At 49.0% G+C, this 23,450-nt stretch overlaps 1 protein-coding gene across 1 annotated transcript; it reads left to right on the top strand.

Moving 5' to 3' along the window:
• The first annotated feature begins 2,392 nt into the window (after positions 1-2,392).
• TRIM63 (tripartite motif containing 63) lies at positions 2,393-19,617 on the top strand. Its single transcript, XM_003891375.5, has 9 exons — positions 2,393-2,838; positions 3,719-3,891; positions 8,765-8,933; positions 9,729-9,824; positions 11,461-11,694; positions 12,420-12,442; positions 12,744-12,868; positions 16,945-17,016; positions 19,035-19,617. Exons 1-9 carry the CDS (start codon positions 2,680-2,682, stop codon positions 19,043-19,045), a joined length of 1,062 nt encoding a protein of 353 aa, XP_003891424.1. The 5' UTR covers positions 2,393-2,679; the 3' UTR covers positions 19,046-19,617.
• The last annotated feature ends 3,833 nt before the right edge of the window (positions 19,618-23,450 follow it).

The raw sequence follows: 23,450 nt of genomic DNA, 5'->3' as shown, positions 1-23,450 counted from the left end.
GCCATCCTCAGGGTGTTGACATCATGCTCAGCCTTGTCCCCTTGTGGTTGCAAGATAGCTGCTCTACCCTCTCACAAAGGTAAAGATGAAACTTTCTTCTTGCACATTCACTTTTATCATGGAGGCAACTCTCTCCTCAAAATCCTCCATCCCTTTGTTTTTAAGGCCTCTTCCTTTTTCTGTAACTTGTTCCTCTTCTTCTCCCATTTCCTCTCTTCCAAGGTTTGCTTCTCTGCTCTATGTCTTGTCTCATTTTTCCCGTCATTCCTCTTTCTTGAAATCCTTCATACCTCTCCTGAGGTATGGCCTCTTAGACTTATTTTGGGACCTGATACCATTGCTCCGTATCTCTGCCTCATCACCTTGGACCGGATGACCCCACGGTCCTTTCATTAGACGCTACCTTAAAAACAGCTACTGGAGGCCAGGCACAGTGGCTCACACCTGTAATCCCAGCACTTTGGGAGGTCGAGGCAGTCGGATTGCCTGAGGTCAGGAGTTGGAGACTGGCCTGGCTAACATGGTGAAAACCCGTCTCTATTAAAAATACAAAAATTAGTCGGGTGTGGTGACATACGCCTGTAGTCCCAGCTACTTAGGAGGCTGAGTCAGGAGACTCGCTTCAACCTGGGAAGCAGTGGTTGCAGTGAGCTGAGATGGCACGACTGCACTCCAGCATGGGCAACAGAGTGAAACTCCGTCTCGAAAAAACAAAACAAAACAAAACAAAACAGCCACTGGAACTGCTCTAATGACTTCTACCTGCCAATGTGGAAGATGTCCTAAGAAATATGGAGAAAAGTTAAAATGTGTGCAGAGAGCTAAGGGAAGCCTTCTAAGTGTCCCGGCAGGGCTTTGTGGCACCGCATGAGGGGTTTTCCTTTCTTTTCTTTTTTTTGAGACAGAGTCTCACTCTGTCACCAGGCTGGAGTACAGTGGCGCGATCTCGGCTCACTGTAACCTCCACTTCCTGGGTTCAAACAATTCTCCTGCCTCAGCCTCCCGAGTAGCTGGGATTACAGGCGTGTGCCATCACACCCAGCTAATTTTTGTATTTTTAGTAGAGACGGGGTTTCACCATGTTGGCCAGGCTGGTCTCAAACTCCTGACCTCAGGCAATCCGACTGCCCACTTCGGCCTCCCAAAGTGCTGGGATTATAGGCGTGAGCCACCGCACCCGGCAGGTTTTTCCTTTCTATCTGCCTTCCTCGGCTGTGAGTTTCTTGCGGCAGGGAAACAGATCACTCATCCATTTGTCATGTTGTCATGTATACTAGTTGCCTGATGTATACTAGTACTCAGAAAAATGTCTGATGAATGAATAAAATGTCTGGCTTTGCCACTTACTTTCTTCTTTTTTTTTTTTTTGGTTTTGTTTTGTTTTGTTTTGAGATGGAGTTTCTCTCTTGTCGCCCAGGCTGGAGTGCAGTGGCGCGATCTCAGCTCACTGCAATCTCTGCCTCTCGGGTTCAAGTGATTCTCCTGCTTCAGCCTCCCGAGTAGCTGAAATTACAGGCTCGCACCACCACACCCAGCTAAGTTTTGTATTTTTAGTAGAGATGGGGTTTCACCATGTTGGCCAGGCTAGTCTTGAACTGCTGACCTTGTGATCCACCTGCCTCAGCCTCCCAAAGTGCTGGGATTACAGGTGTGAGACGCCACACCCGGCTGTCACTTACTTTCTAATTGACTTTGAATATAATCCTTTTCTTCTCTAGTCCCATTTCAAAATCTATAAGATGAGGGGACTGGACTGCGTTTCAAGGGAGGCCTTTCAGCACTGAGTGAAATAAGTGGCCAAGGGATGGAGGATGGGCTGGCTGGGGTGGGGGTCTCCACTGTCTCCAGCAAAATGCTGTGCTGAGGTCTGAGGCAGAGGGATGAGCTCAGAGAGAGGGACTGCCTGACCCTTCCGTCTAGGAACTGCCCAGGACTCCAGAAGAGGGGATGGAATTGATTTAGGTCAGTGGGGGGTTGAGCGGGGCTGGGAGGGGGTTGGGGTCGGGAGGCTTCAACCTGGGAGGCAGAGGTTGTAGTGAGCAGAGATCGCACCACTGCACGATACTTTCTATCTCCCTTCCTGGGCTGTGAGTTTCTCAGGGCAGGGAAACAAATCACTCATCCATCTGTCACGTTGTGATGTATATTAGTTACCTGATGTACACCAGTACTCAGAAAAATGTTCGACATTTTCATCATAGCATTGGCTATTAACCCTTTGAATCCCAGTGGCTCACTTGCTGGGTCCTATCCCTGACCCGCTAGCCTGGTGCTGGGGGGAGACCAATTTCTGGAGGAAGCTCTGGGTACCCAGTCTTCCCCTAAGCCTGCCTCTGAACAGGCTGTTCTTGTTTATGACCCCCGTCCCAGAAGAACAGCGATTGCTCATCCCTGCATGTGATTCGAGAGGGCCAGTCTTTCAGGCCTGGAGGAAACTCAAGCCCCACCAGCCGCTTGGCATCGGAATGCTCAGCTGGTCCCCTCCTGGGGCTCATGTGACCAAGATCTAGCTATAAATATCAGAGGGGCCTCAGACCAAGACAGAATTCGGGCACCAGGAGAAGGAAGCCAACAGGATCCGACCTGGTGTTTCGTGACAAAGGCAAGACTCCCCAGGTCTACTTAGAGCAAAGTCAGTAGAGGAGGCAGCTAGGCGCGGCTCTCACTCCTGCCCACAGAATGGATTATAAGTCGAGCCTGATCCAGGATGGGAACCCCATGGAGAACCTGGAGAAGCAGCTGATCTGCCCTATCTGCCTGGAGATGTTTACCAAGCCAGTGGTCATCTTGCCATGCCAGCACAACCTGTGCCGGAAGTGTGCCAATGACATCTTCCAGGTCAGTGCCAGGTGCAGCCTCATCCAGGGGTCCCAGGTGGCTACTCGGCTTCCCGAATGAAGCCCTTCTTCTCCCTTAGCCTTCTAACTCTTTTCCCTTGGAAGTGAACCCCTGCAGAGGCCTCTAGACAGGGCTGAGAGGGGATGGGAGGCAGCTCTGGCTGTTGCAGTTCTTCTCCATGACGCGTTTCCCCTCCCCACCCTGCCCACAGCTCCCCCCCTGCCCTGAGCACTGCTGTTGACTCTCCAATCAAGAGTCAAATGCCTCAAGTGATAAGCGGGGAAGGCAGGGACAGGAGAGAGAAACCAGACCCCTGGGGCTGGAGCCAGGTCCTGGTGGCAAGAGGCCCAGAGCTTTGGGAGGAGGGTGTCGGGGAGGCAGTGGGCAGTAGAGGCGTCTTCCCTTTCGAGGCTGTTCCCTACAATATGGGGACAGAAGGGGCTCCAAATCCCCAAGAAAGGAAGGGGGTAGGTGTCCTGGCTGGGAGGCAGGATGCGAGGTTCCCCAGGGACACTTTACAAAATGTTCTTTCACGATATTATCTTTAAAGTAGCAGCCTTAGGAGCTTGCTCTCATTGTAATACCCATTTCATAAGTGGGCAAACTGAGGCTTAGAGAGATAAGGTTGCTTGCCCAAAATCACTCAGAGAATTAACATGACTTGAAGCCAGGTCTCCTGCCTCCCCATCCTGACGATTGCTTAGCTGCATCTCAGGTGCTCTGTATGTGAGGACTGGTTCTCATCGCAGCCTGCGGAGCTCCAGGTCATTAGGTTTGACTGGGGTGGTTGGGGCAGGCAGAGGAAAGGATAAGAGGAGATTAGAAAGGGGAAGGGCTGAGGAGGGAGCCCAGGCCTCACCTTGACCTTTGCCACCTGCAGGCTGCAAATCCCTACTGGACCGGCCGGGGCAGCTCGGTATCCATGTCTGGAGGCCGTTTCCGCTGCCCCACCTGCCGCCACGAGGTGATCATGGATCGTCACGGAGTGTACGGCCTGCAGAGGAACCTGCTGGTGGAGAACATCATTGACATCTACAAACAGGAGTGCTCCAGGTCGGTTCTCATGCCTGCTGGGGGCCCATCCTCCTTCTCAGCCATGCTGTGCCCAGCTCCCCCAAGCTCCTTCCCCTTCCTTCATCTGCTCAGGATCCAGGCCTCTAGCTGGACTAGCTACACGAGCCAGTTCAGAGACAGGATTGGAGACCCATACACCCCAACTCGGCTCTCAGGATCACTCAGCGGATGGGAAGGGGTCCAGACATTAGGCTGCCCTTCCAGGCGATACCAAGACAGAGACTGGGGGAAAGATGAGATGTGAGAGGGAGAGAAAGGCCCTGGGGCCAGCTAAGTGGCTCCAGTCAGCAGAGAAAATTCCCAGTGAGAAACAGCCAGGTTGTCTATAAGGACAGCAACAGCTACTTTCCTGTGTGCCACGAGGAACTGTCAGGCATGGGGAATGCTTCATCTTAGTACCTTCCAATAACTCTGTGAATCAGGCATGACTTTATTATCCTCATTTCACAGGTGAGGAAACTGAGGCCCAAGAGGTGAAGTCAATTAGCTAAGGTTTTCCAGCTGGAAAGTGAAAGAGCTGGGAGCTGGCCCAGTTGATCTAGCTCTGAGTCTCCCTGCTAATAAAATAGCAGCTCATTCAGAGGCAGGATGTGTGACTGGTGGAGGTTGTGCAGGGTTAGCCTTAAACTGGGGAGAGAGGGCCAGGTGTGGTGGCTCACGCTCGTAATCCCAACACTCTGGGAGGCCAAGGTGGGATGATTGTTTGAGGCCAGGAGTTCAAGACCAGTCAGGGCAACATAGGGAGACCCTGTTTCTACAAAGGTTAAAAACTAGCTGGGCGTGGTGGGGCATGCCTGCAGTCCCAGCTCTTCAGGAGAATTGTTGAGCCAGGGAGGTCAAGGTTGCACAGCCATGATCGTGCTACTGCACTCCAGCCTGGGTGACAGAGTGAGACTCTGCCTCAAACAAACAGACAAAAAAACTAGGAGGCCAGGCGCAGTGGCTCATGCCTGTAACCCCAGCACTTTGGGAGGCCAAGGTGGGTGGATCACTTGAGGTCAGGAGTTGGAGACCAGCCTGGCCAACATGGTGAAATCCCATCTCTACTAAAAATACAAAAATTAGCCGGTCGTGGTGGCACATGCCTGTCATCCCAGCTACTTAGGAGGCTGAGGCAGGAGAATTGCTTGAACCAGGGAGACAGAGGTTGCAGTGAGCAGAGATCGTGCCACTACACTCCAGCCTGGGTGACAGAGTGAGACTCCATTTAAACACACACACACACACACACCCCACAAAAATTTTGGAGAGACACAGCTACAGGAAAGATCTTTACAAACCAGGACATCCTGGTAAGACTCCAGGAGTGCTGACCTCACAGCCTTTAAGGTCTAAAACCTTCACCAAGCATCTGCCTGCAAGCACTGCCCAGTCCAAGGGAAGGTGACAGACCAAATCTCAGGTAAAAAGCCCTGGCCTGGGGAACTGTGCTTGCTAGTCAGCCTCTGTGACTGATGTACTGTACCATCTTGGGTAAGCCTTTAGAGTTTCATTTCCTCTGTCTGCAAACAGAAACAGTAAGATCTGTTATTGTGGCTGTCAAATAAGATATTAATGGAAAATGATTAATGTATCAACTATTTATTGGGTACCTACTGTGTGCAGGCGCTGTATGAAGTACTTTCAGGCATTTTCCCTATCTATTTCTTATAGTAACCCGGGAAGGCATTCCCGTCTCCATTTTACCATGAGGAAATTGAAGCTCAGAGAGGACAAGGGATTTTTCCAAGACCACACAGCTAGCAAGTGGTAGAGCTAAGAAAGAGAGGGTGTGGGAATTTTCTTTTTTTTTTTTTTGAGGCAGAGTCTTGCTCTGTCGCCTAGGCTAGAGAGCAGTGGTGCGATCTTGGCTCACTGCAGTCTCCGCCTCCTGGGGTCAAGCGATTCCCCTGCCTCAGCTTCCTGTGTAGCAGGGACTACAGGCATGTGACAACGTGCCCAGCTAAGTTTTGTTTTTTAGTAGAGACAGGGTTTCACCACGTTGGCCAGGCTGGTCTCAAACTCCTGACCTCAGGTGATCTGCCCGCCTTGGCCTCCCAAAGTACTGGGATTACAGATATGTACCACCATACCCAGCTAATTTTTGTATTTTTTGTAGAGACAGGATTTCACCACGTTGGCCAGGCTGGTCTTGAACTTCTGACCTCAGGTGATCCACCCGCCTTGGCCTCCCAAAGTGCTGGCATTACAGGCGTGGGCCACCATGCCCGGCTGGCCAGTGAATATTCTTAATTACTGTGCTAGATTGCTTCTCATGTTGCTAGAGTGCAACACTACAAAATGCAAACATATTGTTGATCATAAGGAATAATAAAATCAATTCCACACCAATGTTAGCCCACCCAGTGCCGACCTATGAAGAGCGTGTTGTGTGTGAACCTTTGAGGCCTTTCCGCATAGTTGAATGGCAACGACAGCTGCCCTCTATTGAGGGTCTGCTCTGTGCCGGGCACTCCACATTCATTACAGACAATTTCTACCATGATTGCAGTAGCTCTGGGAGGAATCCCAAGCAAGAGAGTGAAATCACTTGTCCAGAATCACAAAAATGAATGTGGAAGAACAATCTGGATATGAACCCCGACGCCAAAGTCGAAGCTTGAGAGGGTAGGCATCTGGGAGGAACCAGACCCTCAGGCTCTTGCCTCACCTCTGCATTCCCTGCCATCCCTTTATAAGGGGATGGAGGCAGGTGGCAATGGCAGACCCCTGCCAGCATAAGGACCCTGGGGTAAAAGATGCAAAAAGACAAGCCTGGAAAGGGGTTTATTTAAGAACTTAAGAGGACAGTAGAGCCCAGTGTGCGATCAGTCATGTAAGGCTGTTTGGAGGTGAGGCATTGACACTGATGGAGACAGTCACCATTTGACATTTGCAAGATGCCTGTTCTGTTCGGGGCTGGGAATCGAAGGTAGTGTTGGCTCTCAATGAGTGTATAGTCTAGCTGGAGACAGAAGACTAAAAAAATCGAATCTACACCAGGCATGGTGGTATGCGCCAGTTGCAGCTACTAGGGAGGCTGAGGCAGGAGGATTGCTCAGCCCAGGAGTTCAAGGCTGCAGTGTGTCTGTGAATTGCTGCTGCACTCCAGCCTGGACAATACGGTGAGACCCTGTCTCAAAAAAAAAAAAAAAAAAAAAAAAACTGGGTGCAGGGGATCATGCCTGTAATCCCAGCACTTTGGGAGGCTAAGGTGGAAGGATCATGTGAGGCCAGGAGTTTGAGACTAGCCTGGCCAACATGGTAAAACCCCATCTTTACTAAAAATACAAAAATTAGCTGGGTATGGTGGTGCACGTCTGTAATCTCAGCTATTCAGAAGGCTGAGGTGTGAGAATTGCTTGAATCCGGGAGGCAGAGGTTTCAGTGAGCTGAGATCACACCACTGCACTCCAGCCTGGGCAAAAAATCAAAAGAAAACAACAACAAAAAAATCCCCCCCAAACCCCAATGAATCTAGGTTAGGAAATGACTGATGTCCCAAGAGAAGCACAAATAACAGGTTGGAAGGTCTCAAGAAAGAAAGGTAGTTCTAAGCATATATGTTACAGGAGAAAGTAAAGGAAGACACTTGGGCCCTTGGAAGAATCTGTGGACTAGAAGTTAGGCTTGTGCTGGGCTGTTGGACAGCCCTGGGCTACCCACTCACCAGTCACCATGACATGGGGCATACACACTGCTCCTTCTCTGAGCCTCAGGGGCAACCTCATGACTCAGAGAGTGTCGGAGGTTTATCCAAGGCCACACAGCTAGAAAGTGATGAAGCTAAGAGAAAGAGAGGGTATGACTGACTCTGTGGTGAATATTCTTTTTTTAAAAAAATTTTCTTTATGGAGAATCTTAAGAAATTCAAGATGGTGAATATTATTGACTCCTATGCTAGTTATTGATTTATTCTTTCTTTTCTTTTCTTTGAGACGAAGTTTTGCTCTTGTTGCCCAGGCTGGAGTGCAATGGTGCAATCTCGGCTCACCGCAACTTCTGCCTCCTGGGTTCAAGTGATTCTCCTGCCTCAGCCTCCCGAGCAGCTGGTATTACAGGTGCACGCCACCATGCCCAGTTAATTTTTTGTATTTTTAGTAGAGACACGGTTTCATCATATTGGTCAGGCTGGTCTCAAACTCCTGACTTCAGGTGATCCTCCCACCTCGGCCTCCCAAAGTGCTGGGATTACAGACGTGAGCCACTGCGCCCAGCCTTATTGATTTATTCTTTCTACCTTTGTTTAATTACCACCTCCTCTATGCCAGGCACTGTACAGTGTAGGCTCAGGGGTGAAGAAAACAAGCAAGTTTCCCTACCTTGATGGAGGTTACAGTCTGGTGGATTAAATATAGAATTAAATGAGGCCATCAGTATAAATTTCTTAGCTCAGAGCCCAGTCTGCAGTAACCAAAGCTAAGGTGACTATAATTAGAGCAACCGAACTCTAGCCTCCTCTGCCCTTACTTGCTGTGTGACCTTGCACGAGTCAGTTCACTTTTCTGGAGCCCAGTTTCCTCTTCTCTAAAACATCTCCAGGTCTGACTCTCTGGAATTCTATGGCCCTTTCTGTGTCCTTTGCAGTGGCAGAGCCTCAGGCTAACTCCATCTTAGGATGTGGGGACAGATTTGGTGTCATTGGCTTCCCAAGTCCTTGATCCCCAGAGGATGAAAAGATTTTAGGTCAACCAAACACTGAGAGCCCAGGGCATAAATCTGGAGATTCACAGACACACTGCAGCCTTGAACTCCTGGGCTGAGCAATCCGCCCGCCTCAACCTCCCCAGTAACTGCGACTGGTGCATTGGAGCTGGGGAGGGGGATGCAGGACACAGGACCCCCCATGACTTGTGACTGTTCTCCACTGCAGTCGGCCACTGCAGAAGGGCAGTCACCCCATGTGCAAGGAGCACGAAGATGAGAAAATCAATATCTACTGTCTCACGTGTGAGGTGCCCACCTGCTCCATGTGCAAGGTGTTTGGGGTTCACAAGGCCTGCGAGGTGGCCCCATTGCAGAGTGTCTTCCAGGGACAAAAGGTACTGGCTCCAGCCACTTTTACCCCCAGCCTGGGCCTGCTGGGCAGGATGATTCAGGAGGCAGATTTGATCCCTGTAGATCTGCTGATCCGGCCTTTCAGGAATAGTCCCTCTGGAGGGACTTCCCAGGCCACAGGGACAGCAGCCCTGGCCCTCCTTGGGGGAGGAAGCTGAGCTCATGGTTATACTTAGAGCCACTCGAGAGCACCTGGCTGTGGCCAGAGGGGAGCGGTCAGACGCCCCAGCCAGGCCACTGGGGTCCTCTCGGGCCACGGCTTCTCCATCCCCCAGACACCTCTTCCTGTGCCTCTCACCTCTTCTCCTAGACTTCGCATTCCCCAGCAGCAGGAGGCAGCTTAGAGCCTTTTCGCTGGGGCCCTGGGCCTGTGGGGGCCTGCCACCCTGTCCGTGCAGTCAGCAGTAGCCACCCCCTTTCCATACTCTCTCTTCCCCACTCCGCACTCTTCTCCAGGTCTCCGTCTTCTAGACGTCTCCAACTCTATTTCTTTTTTTTTCCCCTTCTTTCTTAGAAGCAAGCCCCTCCTCTGCCAGTTCCTTGCTGTGTGTTTTGGGCAGCCCACTTGCCTGCTGTTGGCCTCATCTGTTAAATAAGGGATACAGTATCTTTCTAATATCCTCTGCTCTGAAGCTGAGCAGTACCCGAAAGAGGGGCCAGATCCCTGCTGGAGGCTCTTTCTAGCACAGAGGGGAGGGAGGGAGCCAGGTTGCTGCCATGCCCCGGTGGGTGGGCCTTGAGGCTATTTGTATCTCTCCTTTCCCCACACCCCCATCTAGATTGAACTGAATAACTGTATCTCCATGCTGGTGGCGGGGAATGACCGTGTGCAGACCATCATCACTCAGCTGGAGGACTCCTGTCGAGTGACCAAGGTGAGGGGACAGAATAGTTCTGCCTGGGGGTTTGGAGCTTTCCAGGGCAGCCTGGTCTCTGGGGAAGGCTCACCCATGGGTTGTGGCTAAAGGTTGGGGCCTGGAGCCTGGGGGTCAAGCAGGAATGGCAGGGGAGGGACTAATCCATTCACCCACTCTCAACAAATGCTTCTTAAGCACAGCTGTGTGTCCGGCCTCACCCGAGATGTGGGGGATGGAGGAATGAACCAGACAGACATGGTCCCTGAACTCAGGGAGTGTCCCATCAATAGTTCTCAGTGTTTATTCAGCACAAATCGTTTTCAGAGCACAGTTCTTTCCTATAGACCAACACTTCCCAAACTTTAAAGTGCATGAAAATCACCCTGGGATCATGTTGAAATTCAGGTTCTGATTCAGTCAGTTTGGAATGAGGCATAAGAGCTGCATTTCTAGCCAGTTCCCAGGATTTGCCCAAGCTGCTGGGTCCACGGACGACACTTTGAGTAGTGTTGAGGGCAGAATGGAACTTTTCTATCCCGGAAAAAAGCTTCCATGATTTTCCATGTTCACCTGGGGTAGGGACCTGGAGATGAGATGAGGGGAAGGGGTCGTCATAATTGCTAGTGGACCAAGAGTCGGGCGAAGGGTAGGAAGGAGGGGAACATTCTGATCACCCATGAACCCATGAGAGGCTCCTGGGTCTGATGAGATGCTATTGTCACACCCATTTTACAGAAAAGAACATAGAAGGGAGCGTCAGTTGAGGAGGGTGCTAGGAAACGAGCTGTTTTTCCACCTCTCCTAGGACCAAATGATGCAGAGCTTCCTGAATCCAGTCTTGGTCTTGAAAGGGAGGGAAGAGTGTGATCTGAGACAAACGGGAGGCCCAGGAAACTGAATGGAAGCAAATACATTAATTTGCTGAAAGTCACAAAGCTAAAAGAGAAACACAGCTAAAAGGCAACGGAGAGCTGGGCGCAGTGCTCATGCCTGTAATCCCAGCACTTTGGGAGGCCAAGGTGGGGGGACCATGAGGTCAGGAGATCGAGACCATCCTGGCCAACATGGTGAAACCCCATCTCTACTAAAAAATACAAAAATTAGCCGGGCATGGTGGCGCACCTGTAATCCCAGCTACTCAGAAGGCTGAGGCAGGAGAATCACTTGAACCTGGGAGGTGGAGGTTGCAGTGAGCCAAGATCGCACCACTGCACTCCAGCCTGGGTGACAGAGCAAGACTCCATCTCAAAAAAAAAAAAAAAAGAGAAAGAGAGGGCAGATCCCACGTTGGTAACTGTTGCATTGGTCTGAGAAGTGATGCTCCAGTGACCAGCTGAGGTTGGGGGACAGGGGGAGGGTGCAGGAACAAGGAAGAATATGTAACGTCATGTGACCCTAGAGCCTCTATTTTGGAAGAAGGGGCTAGCTGTTTTTCAAGGCATCAGCCTCCAAATATCACTGGTGTACTAAGTAGCTGTGAGGCCAGATGAGTGTTTTCTTCTTGTTAAGCCTTTGTTTCATCTTCTGTAGTGTGGGGATGTATGTAGTGAGATCTCTTCTAGCTTTAGATTCCTTGCTACTGTACCAGGAAGGGAGTGTAGCAGACAGGGAGTAAGGACCCTACAGAATGTGACTGCAAGACTTCCGTCCTCAGGAGAACAGTCACCAGGTAAAGGAAGAGCTGAGCCAGAAATTTGACACGCTGTATGCCATCCTGGATGAGAAGAAAAGTGAGTTGCTGCAGCGGATCACGCAGGAGCAGGAGGAAAAGCTCAGCTTCATCGAGGCCCTCATCCAGCAGTACCAGGAACAGCTGGACAAGTCCACAAAGCTGGTGGAGACGGCCATCCAGTCCCTGGACGAGCCTGGGGGAGCCACCTTCCTCTTGGTGAGCAGGACTAGAAGGGTCTGGGTGGGGTCAGTTCAACTCGACAGCTCTAAGGTTCCAGTTATGCTTCTCCACTGACCACCCATGGACCCTTGGAAAAGTCATTTAAACCTCTGTGAGCCTCAGTTTCCTCATCTGTCAAATGGGCATGTAACACCCCCCACCTTCCTCTTACTGATTTTATGATGATCAAATAAGAGGATATTTATGAAATGACTTTGTAAGCTGCAAAATACAGTGTCCCATCTACGGACTATTAATTGAGCCCCTACTGTAGGCCAGGCACTGAGGTGGAAGACAAGGAGATAAACCAGACACAGCCCTGCCCTCAAAGAGCTTGTTGGGGAGGACAGAAAAGCCTCAGTTATAAGACTTCATAGTTCAGTTCAATAAAAATGTTCTAGGCTTCTACTGTGGGCCAGGCTTTGTGCTAGACATTAGGTATGAAAAGGTGGTTAGGATTGGGGAGTTCAGGGTTTAGGAGTTTTTGGATTGATACCCCTAGAATCCAAGCTTCCTGTCAAGACAATGGGTCCTAGGGAGATGACCAAGACCTGTACAGACCACAGACAGAGGGAAAAGTTCCAAATTCTGCTCAGTTTGGGGTGGGGAGCAGGTCATAACTGTGCTAGGGAATGGCACCAAATGTCCAGTCACTGGTTTTGCTGATTTCCTCGGGTTACCTCTTCTGCAGTCCTAATCCTTTGTTCTGTCTCCCCCTGCAGACTGCCAAGCAACTCATCAAAAGGTCAGTGTCTCCCCAGAGGCTATGATCCAGGCCCCTAGTTCCCACCAGGACCTCTGTCCAGGAAGCCTCGTCCTGGGCATTAGGTCTGCTGGGAGGGTCTAACTGTAGGCTGACTTCCCTGACCCTTTGCATCCCTGACTTTTTGGACCACTCACTCTGCTTAAGATTGGAGAGGAAATACTCCATCCCTCCAGGGGAGCCTCTGGGTAGAAGCCCTGGGTGTGGGCAAGGCATGTGCCCTCTCCTTCCTGCACTGAGCCCCAGAGATCTCATCCTGCCTCTCTCTCTGTCTCCCCCACAGCATTGTGGAAGCTTCCAAGGGCTGCCAGCTGGGGAAGACAGAGCAGGGCTTTGAGAACATGGACTTCTTTACTTTGAATTTAGAGCACATAGCAGATGCCCTGAGAGCCATCGACTTTGGAACAGGTAAAGGAGCTGGTGGTGCCACTTGTCTGTTCGCCTGCCTGATCCCTGGAAACCAGCATCCCTCCCACTGAGCCCCATGGGGAGGCAGATACACTAATAAAGATCCCCAGGTGTCAATCAAATTCATATAGCCACCTTCTGGCCGGCTGTGGTGGCTCATGCCTGTAATCCCAGCACTTTGGGAGGCCAAGGTGGGCAGATCACTTGAGGTCAGGAGTTTGAGACTAGCCTGACCAACACAGTGAAACCTCGTCTCTACTAAAAATACAAAAATTAGCCAGACGTGGTGGCACATGCCTATAATTCCAGCTACTTGGGAAGCTGAGGAAGGAGAATCGGTTGAATCCAGGAAGCAGTGGTTGCAGTGAGCCAAGATCGTGCCACTGCACTCCAGCCTGGGCAACAGAGCCAGCCAGACTCCATCTCAAAAAAAAAAAAAAAAAAAAAAAAAAAATCGTATAGTCACCTTCTTGATGAGCCCAGAGCCTAGCACAGTGCCTGGTACAGAATTCCTGCTTCATAAATTACCAATGGATCCATGGCAGGGAAGCCTCTTGGGGCAGTAGAAATAATATGGCCTCTGGAATCAGACAGTCCTGAGTTTAAATCCTGGTCCTGCCATTTGTTTATTATCTGTGTGACCTTTGGCAAGCCCCCCTTCTGCCTGAGTTTTATTTTCTAATTTAAAAAATCAGGTTAAAAGTGAACCCTCTAATAATGACCAACTCATGGTGCTATTGCAAAAAATCAGATATTGATGCAGAAAGGTCCTGTAGAGTCCTAAAGATGTACTGGTTATTGCCTAAAGGTAGTCTTAGCTTCAGCTTCTTCTTCTTTTTTTTTAGACAGAGTCTTGCTCTGTCACCCAGGCTGGAGTACAGTGGCACAATCTCAGCTCACTGCAAGCTCCGCCTCCTGAGTTTACGCCATTCTCCCACCTCAGCCTCCCAAATAGTTGAGACTACAGGCACCCGCTACCACACCCGGCTAATTTTTTTTGTATTTTTAGTAGAGACAGGGTTTCACCGTAGCCAGGGTGGTCTTGATTTCCTGACCTCGTGATTCACCAGCCTTGGCCTCTGAAAGTGCTGGGATTACAGGCGTGAGCCACCATGCCCGGCCAGGGGCTTCTTAGCTTCTTTTTTTTTTTTGAGACAGAGTTCGGGCTTCTGTCAGCTTCAGGCTGGAGTGCAGGCCAGATCTCAGCTCACTGCAAGCTCCGCTTCTCCTCGGTTCTCGCCACATTCTCCTGCCTCAGCCTCCCAAGTAGCTGGGACTACAGGCTCTGCCACCTGGGGCCTGGCTAGTTTTTTTGTATTTTTAGTAGAGACGGGTTTCACTGCGGTCAGCCAGGATGGTCTCGATCTCCTGACCTCGTGATCCACCTGTCTCGGCCTCCCAAAGTGCTGGGATTACAGGCTTGAGCCACCGCGCCCGGCCCAGCTTCAGCTTCTTAATGCTATCACCTGTGATACTCAGGCACCTTAATTTATCAACATCGTCTTCATTTCTGTTTATAATTACTCTTCCATAGAGTGCCTATAATAATTGTAACAATGCAATCATAACAATAATAGGGTGAAAATAATAAGGGAAATGAAGAAACTGAATGGAAGCAAAAATGTTAATTTGCTGAAGGTCGCACAGCTAAAAGAGAAACAGCTAAAACACAACAGAGAAACAGAGGGCAGATCCTACACTGCCGACTGTTGCCTTGGTCTGAGAGATGGTGCTCCAATGACCAGCTGAGGTTGGGGGACAGGGGGAGGGTGAAGGAACAAGGAAGAACTATAAATGGACTGGCATGGGAAAGAGAAGAGCTTCTTGGCACCTCCTGTGTCGCTCTCTTGCAAACCTTCAGTATCTGGTGCTAAGTCTGTTTTCAGAGCTCCAGATATACCCCATAGGTAAGGACAAAATACATCCCAAAGCAGAGATACCAGTGGACTTGGGGACATCCACTGCTGTAGATGAGCTGCTTGCTCCACTGTCAGCTTCCCTAAGCTAAGACATTCAAGAGTGGGTTCTCTGGGCACAGTGGCTCACACCTGTAATCCCAGCACTTTGGAGCCCGAGGCAGGTGGATCAACTGAGGTCGGGAGTTCCAGACCAGCCTGACCAACACGGAGAAAACTCGTCTCTGTTAAAAATACAAAATTATCTGGGCGTGGTGGCGCATGCCTGTAATACCAGCTACTCGGGAGGCTGAGGCAGGAGAATCGCTTGAATCCGGGAGTCAGGTTGTGGTGAGCCAAGATCACACCATTGCACTCCAGCCTGGGCAGCATGAGTGAAACTCTGTCTCCATCTCCCTGAGCCTCAGTTTCTCCATAAGTAAAATGAAGAGAGTACCAACAGTCACCAGTTACTGAATATTCTGTATGTCCTAGGCACTAAGCTCTTAACATAAGTTTTATCATTTAACACAACTTTATGGGATAGATTCTGTTACTGTTTCTATTTTGTAGTTGAGGTAACTTAAAGCTCAGAGAGGGTAAGCCACTTGTTCAAGGCCACACAGCTAGCAAGTAGCCCATGCAGATTCTACTGAGGGCCATTTGGCTTGCGAAACTCTTGTGAAGATTTTATAAGATGGTGCAGATTCAACACTTAGCACACTACTTGGCACATAGTAAGTACTCAGCAACTGCTATTAAGAGTAGTCATTGTGATAATGATTAAACAACAGAACTCCCTGGGTTATATTCTGATCCCAGTTACTTGGCTGGAATTTTGGTTGTCATTTTGGAGATTTTTTCTTTTTTTTTTGAGATGGAGTCTCGCTCTGTCGCCCATGCTGGAGTGCAGTGGTATGATCTCGGCTCACTGCAAGCTCCGCCTCCCGGGTTCACGCCATTCTCCTGCCTCAACCTCCCTAGTAGCTGGGACTACAGGAGCCCGCCACCACGCCTGGCTGATTTTCTATATTTTTAGTAGAGACGGAGTTTCTCCATGGTAGCCAGGATGGTCTTGATCTCCTGACCTCGTGATCCGCCCGCCTCGGCCTCCCAAAGTGCTGGGATTACAGGCGTGAGCTACTGTGCCTGGCCCCCCCCTTTTTTTTTTTTTTTGAGAGGGAGTTTTGCTCTTGTAGCCCAGGCTGGAGTGCAATGGCATGATCTTGGCTCACTGCAACCTCCGCCTGCTGGGTTCAAGCGATTCTCCTGCCTCAGTCTCCCAAGTAGCTAGGATTACAGGTGCACACCATCACGCCCGGCTAACTTTTCGTATTTTTAGTAGAGACAGGGTTTTACCATGTTGGCCAGGCTGGTCTTGAACTCCTGACCTCAGGTGATCCTACTGCCTCAGCCTCCCAAAGTGCTAGGATTACAAGCACGAGCGACCTAGCCTGGCCTGGAGATACACTTGACAAATGTTCTGACTCTGTAGTGGCCCCTTCAGGGCCCCAAAAGATTAAGGAGGTGGCTTGGGAGAGGAGCGGGGAAGGGAGATGTTCCCTGTTAAAGCTTCACGGTGACATCTCAGGATGAAAGAGTGGGGACATGAGTTGCAGCTGAGTCACTGTCGCTCTGGTGCTCAGCTTCAGAGAGCAGACGTGGCTCCAGAAGTGCTTCCCCGTCATGTCCACCCCTCCCCTCCACAGGCTAAGGAATGAGGAAAATGGGACAGAGGCTGCTGAACAAGCAGATCTCATAGGCTGAGTAGCTACCTTCAAGACAAGGACTCTGATCCCTGACGATCGAGGAGGATTTTTTCTCCCTAGGCGATGTTTATCTGCCTACCCGAGAGATGTGCAGAAGCACAGAGTGTGCTTCCTCAGAGCCCCCTCTCTGGTCACAGGCAGGGCGGGTGATAAAAGCTGCTGTTGCTGGAGCAAGGAAGTGTCTTGAGCCCGGCTCCCTGGGACGGAGTGCGGGGAACTGCAGGAGCAGGGCCTCTGTGCAGCGTGGGTCTGGCAAGCCCATCACCTCCCAGACCACTGCCATCTGTGTGTGGCCGTTTGACCCAACTGGGCACAGGAAGGGGTTTAGACGGTGCTTTCTCTTGCCTGGTTCTTCTTCAAGTAACTCCTCAAGGAACTGGCCCCATCCTAACACAAGTGTTTTTTGTCACAGATGAGGAAGAGGAAGAATTCATTGAAGAAGAAGATCAGGAAGAGGAAGACTCCACAGAAGGGAAGGAGGAAGGTAAGAAATTAATCTACCTCCATTCCTTCATTCCTTCACTCATTCCACAACAACTCGAGGTACCTACTGTATGCAAAGCACTGTGTTAGACATTGGGAATGACGCTGAGACCTGTTCCCAGCATATGCTTTAAACCTATTGAGGGTAAAGTCCTGTTCTCTTTACCCTTAGAGAAGAAAAAAATCCCCAAACTATTCATAATAAAATGCTCCCATTTTACATCTAAATGATCTTCTTAAATGGAAAGCAATATGGCACAGCAGAGGGAAAAGATGGGGGCTCATGAGCTAGGCTGGGCGCATTGAAGTGCTTTGTTTGGCCAGCACTGTGTTTAAATAAAAAAAAAAAATTACTTGTTTGCCAGGCACGGTGGCTCACGCCTGTAATCCCAGCACTTTGGGAGGCCAAGGCCAGCCTGGCCAACATGGTGAAACCCTGTCTCTACTAAAAATACAAAAAATTAGCCGAATTTGGTGGCAGGAGCCTGTAGTCCCAGCTACTCAGGAGGCTGAGGCAGGAGAATCGCTTGAACCTGGGAGGTGGAAGTGGTAGTGAGCCGAGATCGTGTAACTGCACTCTAGCCTGAGTGACAAGAATGAGACTCCATCTCAAAAAAAAAAAAAAAAAAAAATTACTGGCTGGATGTGGTGGCACATGCCTATAATCCCAGCACTTTGGGAGGCTGAGGCGGGAGGATCGCTTGAGACCTGGAGTTTGGGACCAGCCTGGTCGACACAGCAAGTCCTCATCTTTACCAAAGAAAAATAAAAATTAGCCAGGCATGGTGGTACATATCTGTAGTCCTAGCTACTCAGAAGGCTGAGACTGGAGGATCACTTGAGCCCAGGAGGTAGAAGCTGCAGTGAGCTATGATTGCGCCACTGCACTCCCCCCTGGGCACCAGAGAAGGACACTACACTGTCTCTTAAAAAGAAAAAATTAATTGCTAACATTTTTAAAATTAGGTTTCTTTTTTAAGGGTTAAGAAAAAGGAGATTTCAACTAAGAATCTGCATTTTCACCTTCTTGTGGAAGTTTAGAAAAAGCAAACAATGCTGGACTTGAACTTCCCTGTAGTTCCAGAGTGCTGGCTCTGGGCAGTGGCTCTCCCCTTTAAAGGGGACATGCTGGCGCGGTGGCTCACGCCTGTAATCCTAGCACTTTGGGAGGCCTAGCCGGGTGGATCACCTGAGGTCAGGAGTTTGACACCAGCCTGGCCAACATGGTGAAACCCCGTCACTACTAAAAATACAAAAATTAGCCAGGCATGGTGACGGGCACCTGTAATCCCAGCTACTTGGGAGCCTGAGGCAGGAGAATTGCTTGAACCCCAGGGGGGCGGAGCTTGCAGTGAGCCGAGATCACACCACTTCACTCCAGCCTGGGTGAAACAGTGAAACTCCGTCTCAAAAAAAAAAAAAAAAAAAGAAAAGAAAAGAAAAGAAAATGGGACATGCCCTTGCCAGTTTGCCTAGCCCCACCACCATCAATTCTGCTTGCTTCACTCATTCATGTTTTCTGCTAGCCCCTTGTAGGCATCTGAGTTTGCCAGCCTGGCAGAGTTTGATTAGGAGCCTGGGTTCTGAATTGCAGCAGTTCACAATTTCTCTGAGTCTTGGGCTACTCATCTGTGTATGGGGGCATAACAGTACTGACATCAAAAGGTTGTAGTTGGGAGTAAATAAGATAATCATTTAGCACAGTATCTGGTGCATAGGAAGGACATTTGCTAATAAGCACATGCTTGCAAATGTTATTTTTCAAACCACAGGTACTGAAACTAAATTCCAATCCAGTTGAAAACTATAGGGTAGACTTTTGGAGTTTTGTACTGATGTAAAATCCATAATGTTTGGGCAGCTAAATTCCATTTTGGTTTTAAAAGGAAGAGACCAGGAGGAATTGGAATTTGATGTTTTATTCAAACTCCTGTTTAAATAAACAATAGCTTGGTAAGCCTTGGATCCTCCTGAGTCCCTGTCTCACCACGTGCCTCTGTGTCTTTTTCTTCATTTCAGGACACCAGTAAGGAGCTGGATGAATGAGAGACCCCCCAGATGCAGAGAGACTGGAGAGGGTGGGGAGGGGCCCAGCGATCTTGGTGACAGGCCCAGGTGGGAGGGGTCGGGGCCCCTGGAGGGGCAATGGGGAGGTAATGTCTTCTCTCTGCTCAGAGAGCAGGGACTAGGGTAGGACCCTCACTGCTGTGTCCAGCAGACACTGAACCAGAATTGAAAATGTGCTTGAAACAATCACACAGGACACTTTTCTACATTGGTGCAAAATGGAATATTTTGTACATTTTTAAAATGTGATTTTTGTATATACTTGTATATGTATGCCAATTTGGTGCTTTTTGTAAAGGAACTTTTGTATAATAATGCCTGGTCGTTGGGTGACCTGCGATTGTCAGAAAGAGGGGAAGGAAGCCAGGGTGATTCAGCTGCCCACTTCCTTTCCTGAGCGGGAGGACGGGGTAGCACTCAGAGGGACGATGTGCTGTATTTCAGTGCCTAGCCCAGACATATGGGGTGGTAACTGAGTTTGTGTTATATGTTGTTTTAATAAATGCACAATGCTCTCTTCCTGTTCTTCAAAGGAGCTGGGGTTTCATTCAGCTTTTTTTTCCTGGAGATGAGGGTTGGGTGTGAATGAAAAGGACCCCTGGTAGGAGGCAATGTCAGGGCTAGGCTTAGGTCCCAGTAAAGGAGTTCTTGACACCACCATTTCCCAATGTGGACTCCATGGAAAGCCAGCCCTGAGCTGGTCCTTCAAGAACAGGTTCAACGTGTTGTTGCTCTGGTTCTCCAGAAAACAGAGCCTGAGGCAAATTTTAAATGCTTTAGTTGCAGGTTATAGGGACTTCCCCGTGCCCACTGAAGGTTCACTGAAAATCATCAACAAGAGGCAGAATAAGGCTGGGCAGGTGCAGTGGCTCATGCCTGTAATCCCAGCACTTTGGGCGGCCGAGGGGGGCGGATCACCTGAGGTCAGGAGTTCCAGACCAGCCTGACCAACATGGTGAAGCCCCATCTCTATTAAAAATACAAAATTAGTTGGGCATGGTGGCGCATGCCTGTAATCCCAGCTACTTGGGAGGCTGAGGCATAAGAATCGCTTGAACTCAGGAGGCAGAGGTTGCAGTGAGCCAAGATTGCACCACTGCACTCCAGCCTGGGCAACAAGAGTGAAACTCCGTCTCAAAAAATAAAAATAAATAAATAAATAAAAAGAGGCAGATTAATAGGAGAAAAGGCACACAAATACACAAATTTATTTGACCGTGGTTTTATTAGATACAGGAGCCTTCAGAATGAAGACCCAAAGATACAGGAGAAACTGTCCATTTTTAGGCTTCAGTTCAACAAAGTATGGATGGCCATGTAAAAATACGATTGGATAAAAGAGCCTGATCTAATGCTGATAGACTGAGTGGGGAACCCAGCGAGGCCTGTCTGTCAAGATTCTTTTTGGTCTCTCTGTGCAGCATTCCTTCCTTCCTCATATGGGGCAGGATTCTCTCTGGATGGGGGTCTTCTGACCTGCAATCAGACAAAGGTCAAATAATTTCCTATGGCCAGTTTTACACAGAAAGAAAGGGGAAAATTAGAATAATATTTTTAGGTTTTACGGCAAGTTTTTGGGGAAGAGGGATTGTAGTTTTTACGGCTAGCCTTGGGGAAGAATAAGGAACCAGAGACAGGAGGGCAGGAGAAGGTCAGAGAGAAATGTTTGCTTCCGAGGGAGGCCTTCATTTTGGGGTATTGTTTTCTGAGACCCTATGAGGTACACTCCCAAGGCCAACAGAGGGAAGGAAAATGGAAGCGAGGCAGGCAAGGAGCGAAGCAAGTACAAGCCGTTGCGTGACTGAGCTGGCCACAGCTTCACCAAAGATTGGGCTGGCTGCTTAGTCATGTGAGATGTTTCCAGCAGGCCATAAAGAACAGAACATGATTCAAAGTCCTTCATCTGAGAGAAGAAAAGAAAGAAATGTGTCTGCTGGCTCCTTCCTGTCTCCTGCCTCCCATACTGTTCATTCCACCTTGACATCAGATGGCGCAGCTGCAGGGGGAGCAAGGTCACCTGCCACACTCGGTGGTACTTCAGTTGAGTCTGGAAGTGGTGGGAGGTGCCAGGGCCTCCATGGTCCAGTTGGGTTGGACAAGGGTGGGGGAGCTGCTGCTGTCTCCACCTCAGTGAACACAATGGGGGCCAGGCTGGTGCCCAGACTCATGCCAGGAAAGGCCAAGTCAGTCACCGGCAGTAGAGGATGAATTCATGACCATGGCCCAGTAGCATCCAGGATCTCCATGAGCAAGAAGCCAAGGGCCTGGAGAGAGGCAATGCTGAGCAAATCTGAGGCAGCGCATTCACTGGGGCTGATATACCAGGGACTTATAACTCTGAGGAGCATTGCAGAGCCTGTTCTCCCTTTTAGACATTCAGATCACAGTAGCAAGTTAGGGGGTCTGAGTCGTCCCACCGTAAAGAAAACGAATTAACTTTAGACAAGGACCATCAGGTTCATGGTGATTGGAATGCTGCCTGACCCTAAGTCTCTCATTCTGTGTGTGTGGACTGAATTTCCCAACTTATTCATATGACATCCTCCGGAACTAGAGTTATGTGGAACTTGCTTTAGGACAGTGCTCAAAAACCCTCACAACCTCTGCCCATTTTCACTTCTGAGAGTTTTTCTAAGGCTAACTTGGTTCCTAACTTTGAATTTCAAGGCATCAGATTTTGCTCTCATTTCCAGTCCTTTCTCAAGTTCTGAAGCATTTTGTTTTAGTTTTCAAAACACGGCATAATACACACATACACCCTTACAAGTGCACCAAACTAGTTGTAGAGTTTAATAACCGATTGTAAAACGAAACCCTGTGTTACTACCACTTAGGTAAAAAAAAGAAAAAAAAAAAGAACATTGCCAGCCCTCAGAAGCCCTCCATGTGCCCCTCTACCACATCACAGCCCCTCTTTCTGATTGGGGTAGCAGAAAGAGGAGCAGTCAATTTTTTTTTTTTTTTTTTGACAATCACATACTTGTTTTTCTTTATGGTTTGGTCTCCTAAAGTATCCTCCCATAGAAAACTGAAGGGATTTGAGTCCAGAAGGAGAAATTTGAGGCCAGAAAGACAGAAGCTTTCATCACCTTGAAATCACAATAATCAGTATTATAATGTGTGAACGTTCTGCGACTTCTCCAGGCTACTGACCATGTAAGCAACAAGCATTTCAGTCCCATATCTTGTCACTTATGGAAAAGAAGAGAGAGCAGTTGCGACTTTGGGTAATCAGTTAAAGATTAAATTCCTGGAAGCTACCTGTTAATTGCAACTAAGGGAACCTTTCCTTTGCCATAGGAAGGGCTCTTCCTGTACTTGCAAACTAGAACGCTTAAGATGGTATGAAGGGTTCTTGATCAACATGCTTCCTTTAAAATCATGCTGCAAGACAGGAAAGCTGGCTTCAAGGGGGTTCTTCCAATGAATCTTGAATACAGTTCCATGGGCTGCTACATCAGAATCACCAGGAAAGGTTTATTTTTCCCCAAGTCTTTAATTCTGAAACTTTTTTCTCTTTCTTTCTTTTTTTTTTTTTTTTTAGACAGAGTTTCACTCTCGGTTGCCCAGGCTGGAGTGCAACAGCATGATCTCAGCTCACTGCAACCTCTGCCTTCCGGGTTCAAGTGATTCTTCTGCCCCAGGCTTCTGAGTAGCTGGGATTACAGGTGCCTGCCACCATGCCCAGCTAATTTTTTTATTTTTAGTAGAGACGAGGTTTTGCCATGTTGACCAGTCTTGTCTCGAACTCTTGACCTCAGGTGATCCGCCCGCCTCAGCCTCCCAAAGTGCTGGGATGATAGGCATGAGCCGCTGCACCCAGCCAACATTTTTTAAATACTGAAAAGTAGAGGGAATAGTTATTGTGTACCCCCATTTACTCATCACTCAGTTTCAACAGCTGGTGACATATTTGTTTCTTCTCTACCAGTACCCGTACTCTCCCCGCTGGGATTATTTTAAGGCAAATCCCACAGACATTTTATCCCTAAATACTTTAGATAAAGGTTTTCCTTTTAAAAAATCGTAACCTCAGGACCAGCCTGGCCAACATAGTGAAACCCTGTCTGTACTAAAAATACAAAAATTAGCTGGGCATGGTGGTGGGCACCTGTAATCCCAGCTACTCAGGAAGCTGAGGCAGGAGAATCACTCGAACCGGGGAAGCAGAGATTGCAGTGAGCTGAGATTGCAGTCGAGCCTGGGCCACAGAAACGAAACTTTGGCTCAAAAAAAAAAAAACAAAACAAAACAAAAAACAAAAAAAAAAAAACATAAACACTATACATAAAAATGAACAATAATGTCATAATAGCACCAAATGAGAATTTTAAAAATACAGATTCCCAGGCCCTGCCCCAGATCTAC

Source organism: Papio anubis, chromosome 1 (genome assembly GCF_008728515.1).
Source record: "Papio anubis isolate 15944 chromosome 1, Panubis1.0, whole genome shotgun sequence".
In the NCBI taxonomy this organism is placed as follows: domain Eukaryota; kingdom Metazoa; phylum Chordata; class Mammalia; order Primates; family Cercopithecidae; genus Papio; species Papio anubis.
This window is presented reverse-complemented; position numbering and strand designations above follow the sequence as displayed.

Bases quoted from the DNA above. Each gene is read 5' to 3' on its own strand.
- TRIM63 (XM_003891375.5), top strand. From the start codon at position 2,680: ATGGATTATAAGTCGAGCCTGATCCAGGATGGGAACCCCATGGAGAAC. The intron at 2,839-3,718 runs GTCAGTGCCAGG...TGCCACCTGCAG, and splicing joins GTGCCAATGACATCTTCCAG to GCTGCAAATCCCTACTGGAC. The intron at 9,825-11,460 runs GTGAGGGGACAG...TTCCGTCCTCAG, and splicing joins ACTCCTGTCGAGTGACCAAG to GAGAACAGTCACCAGGTAAA.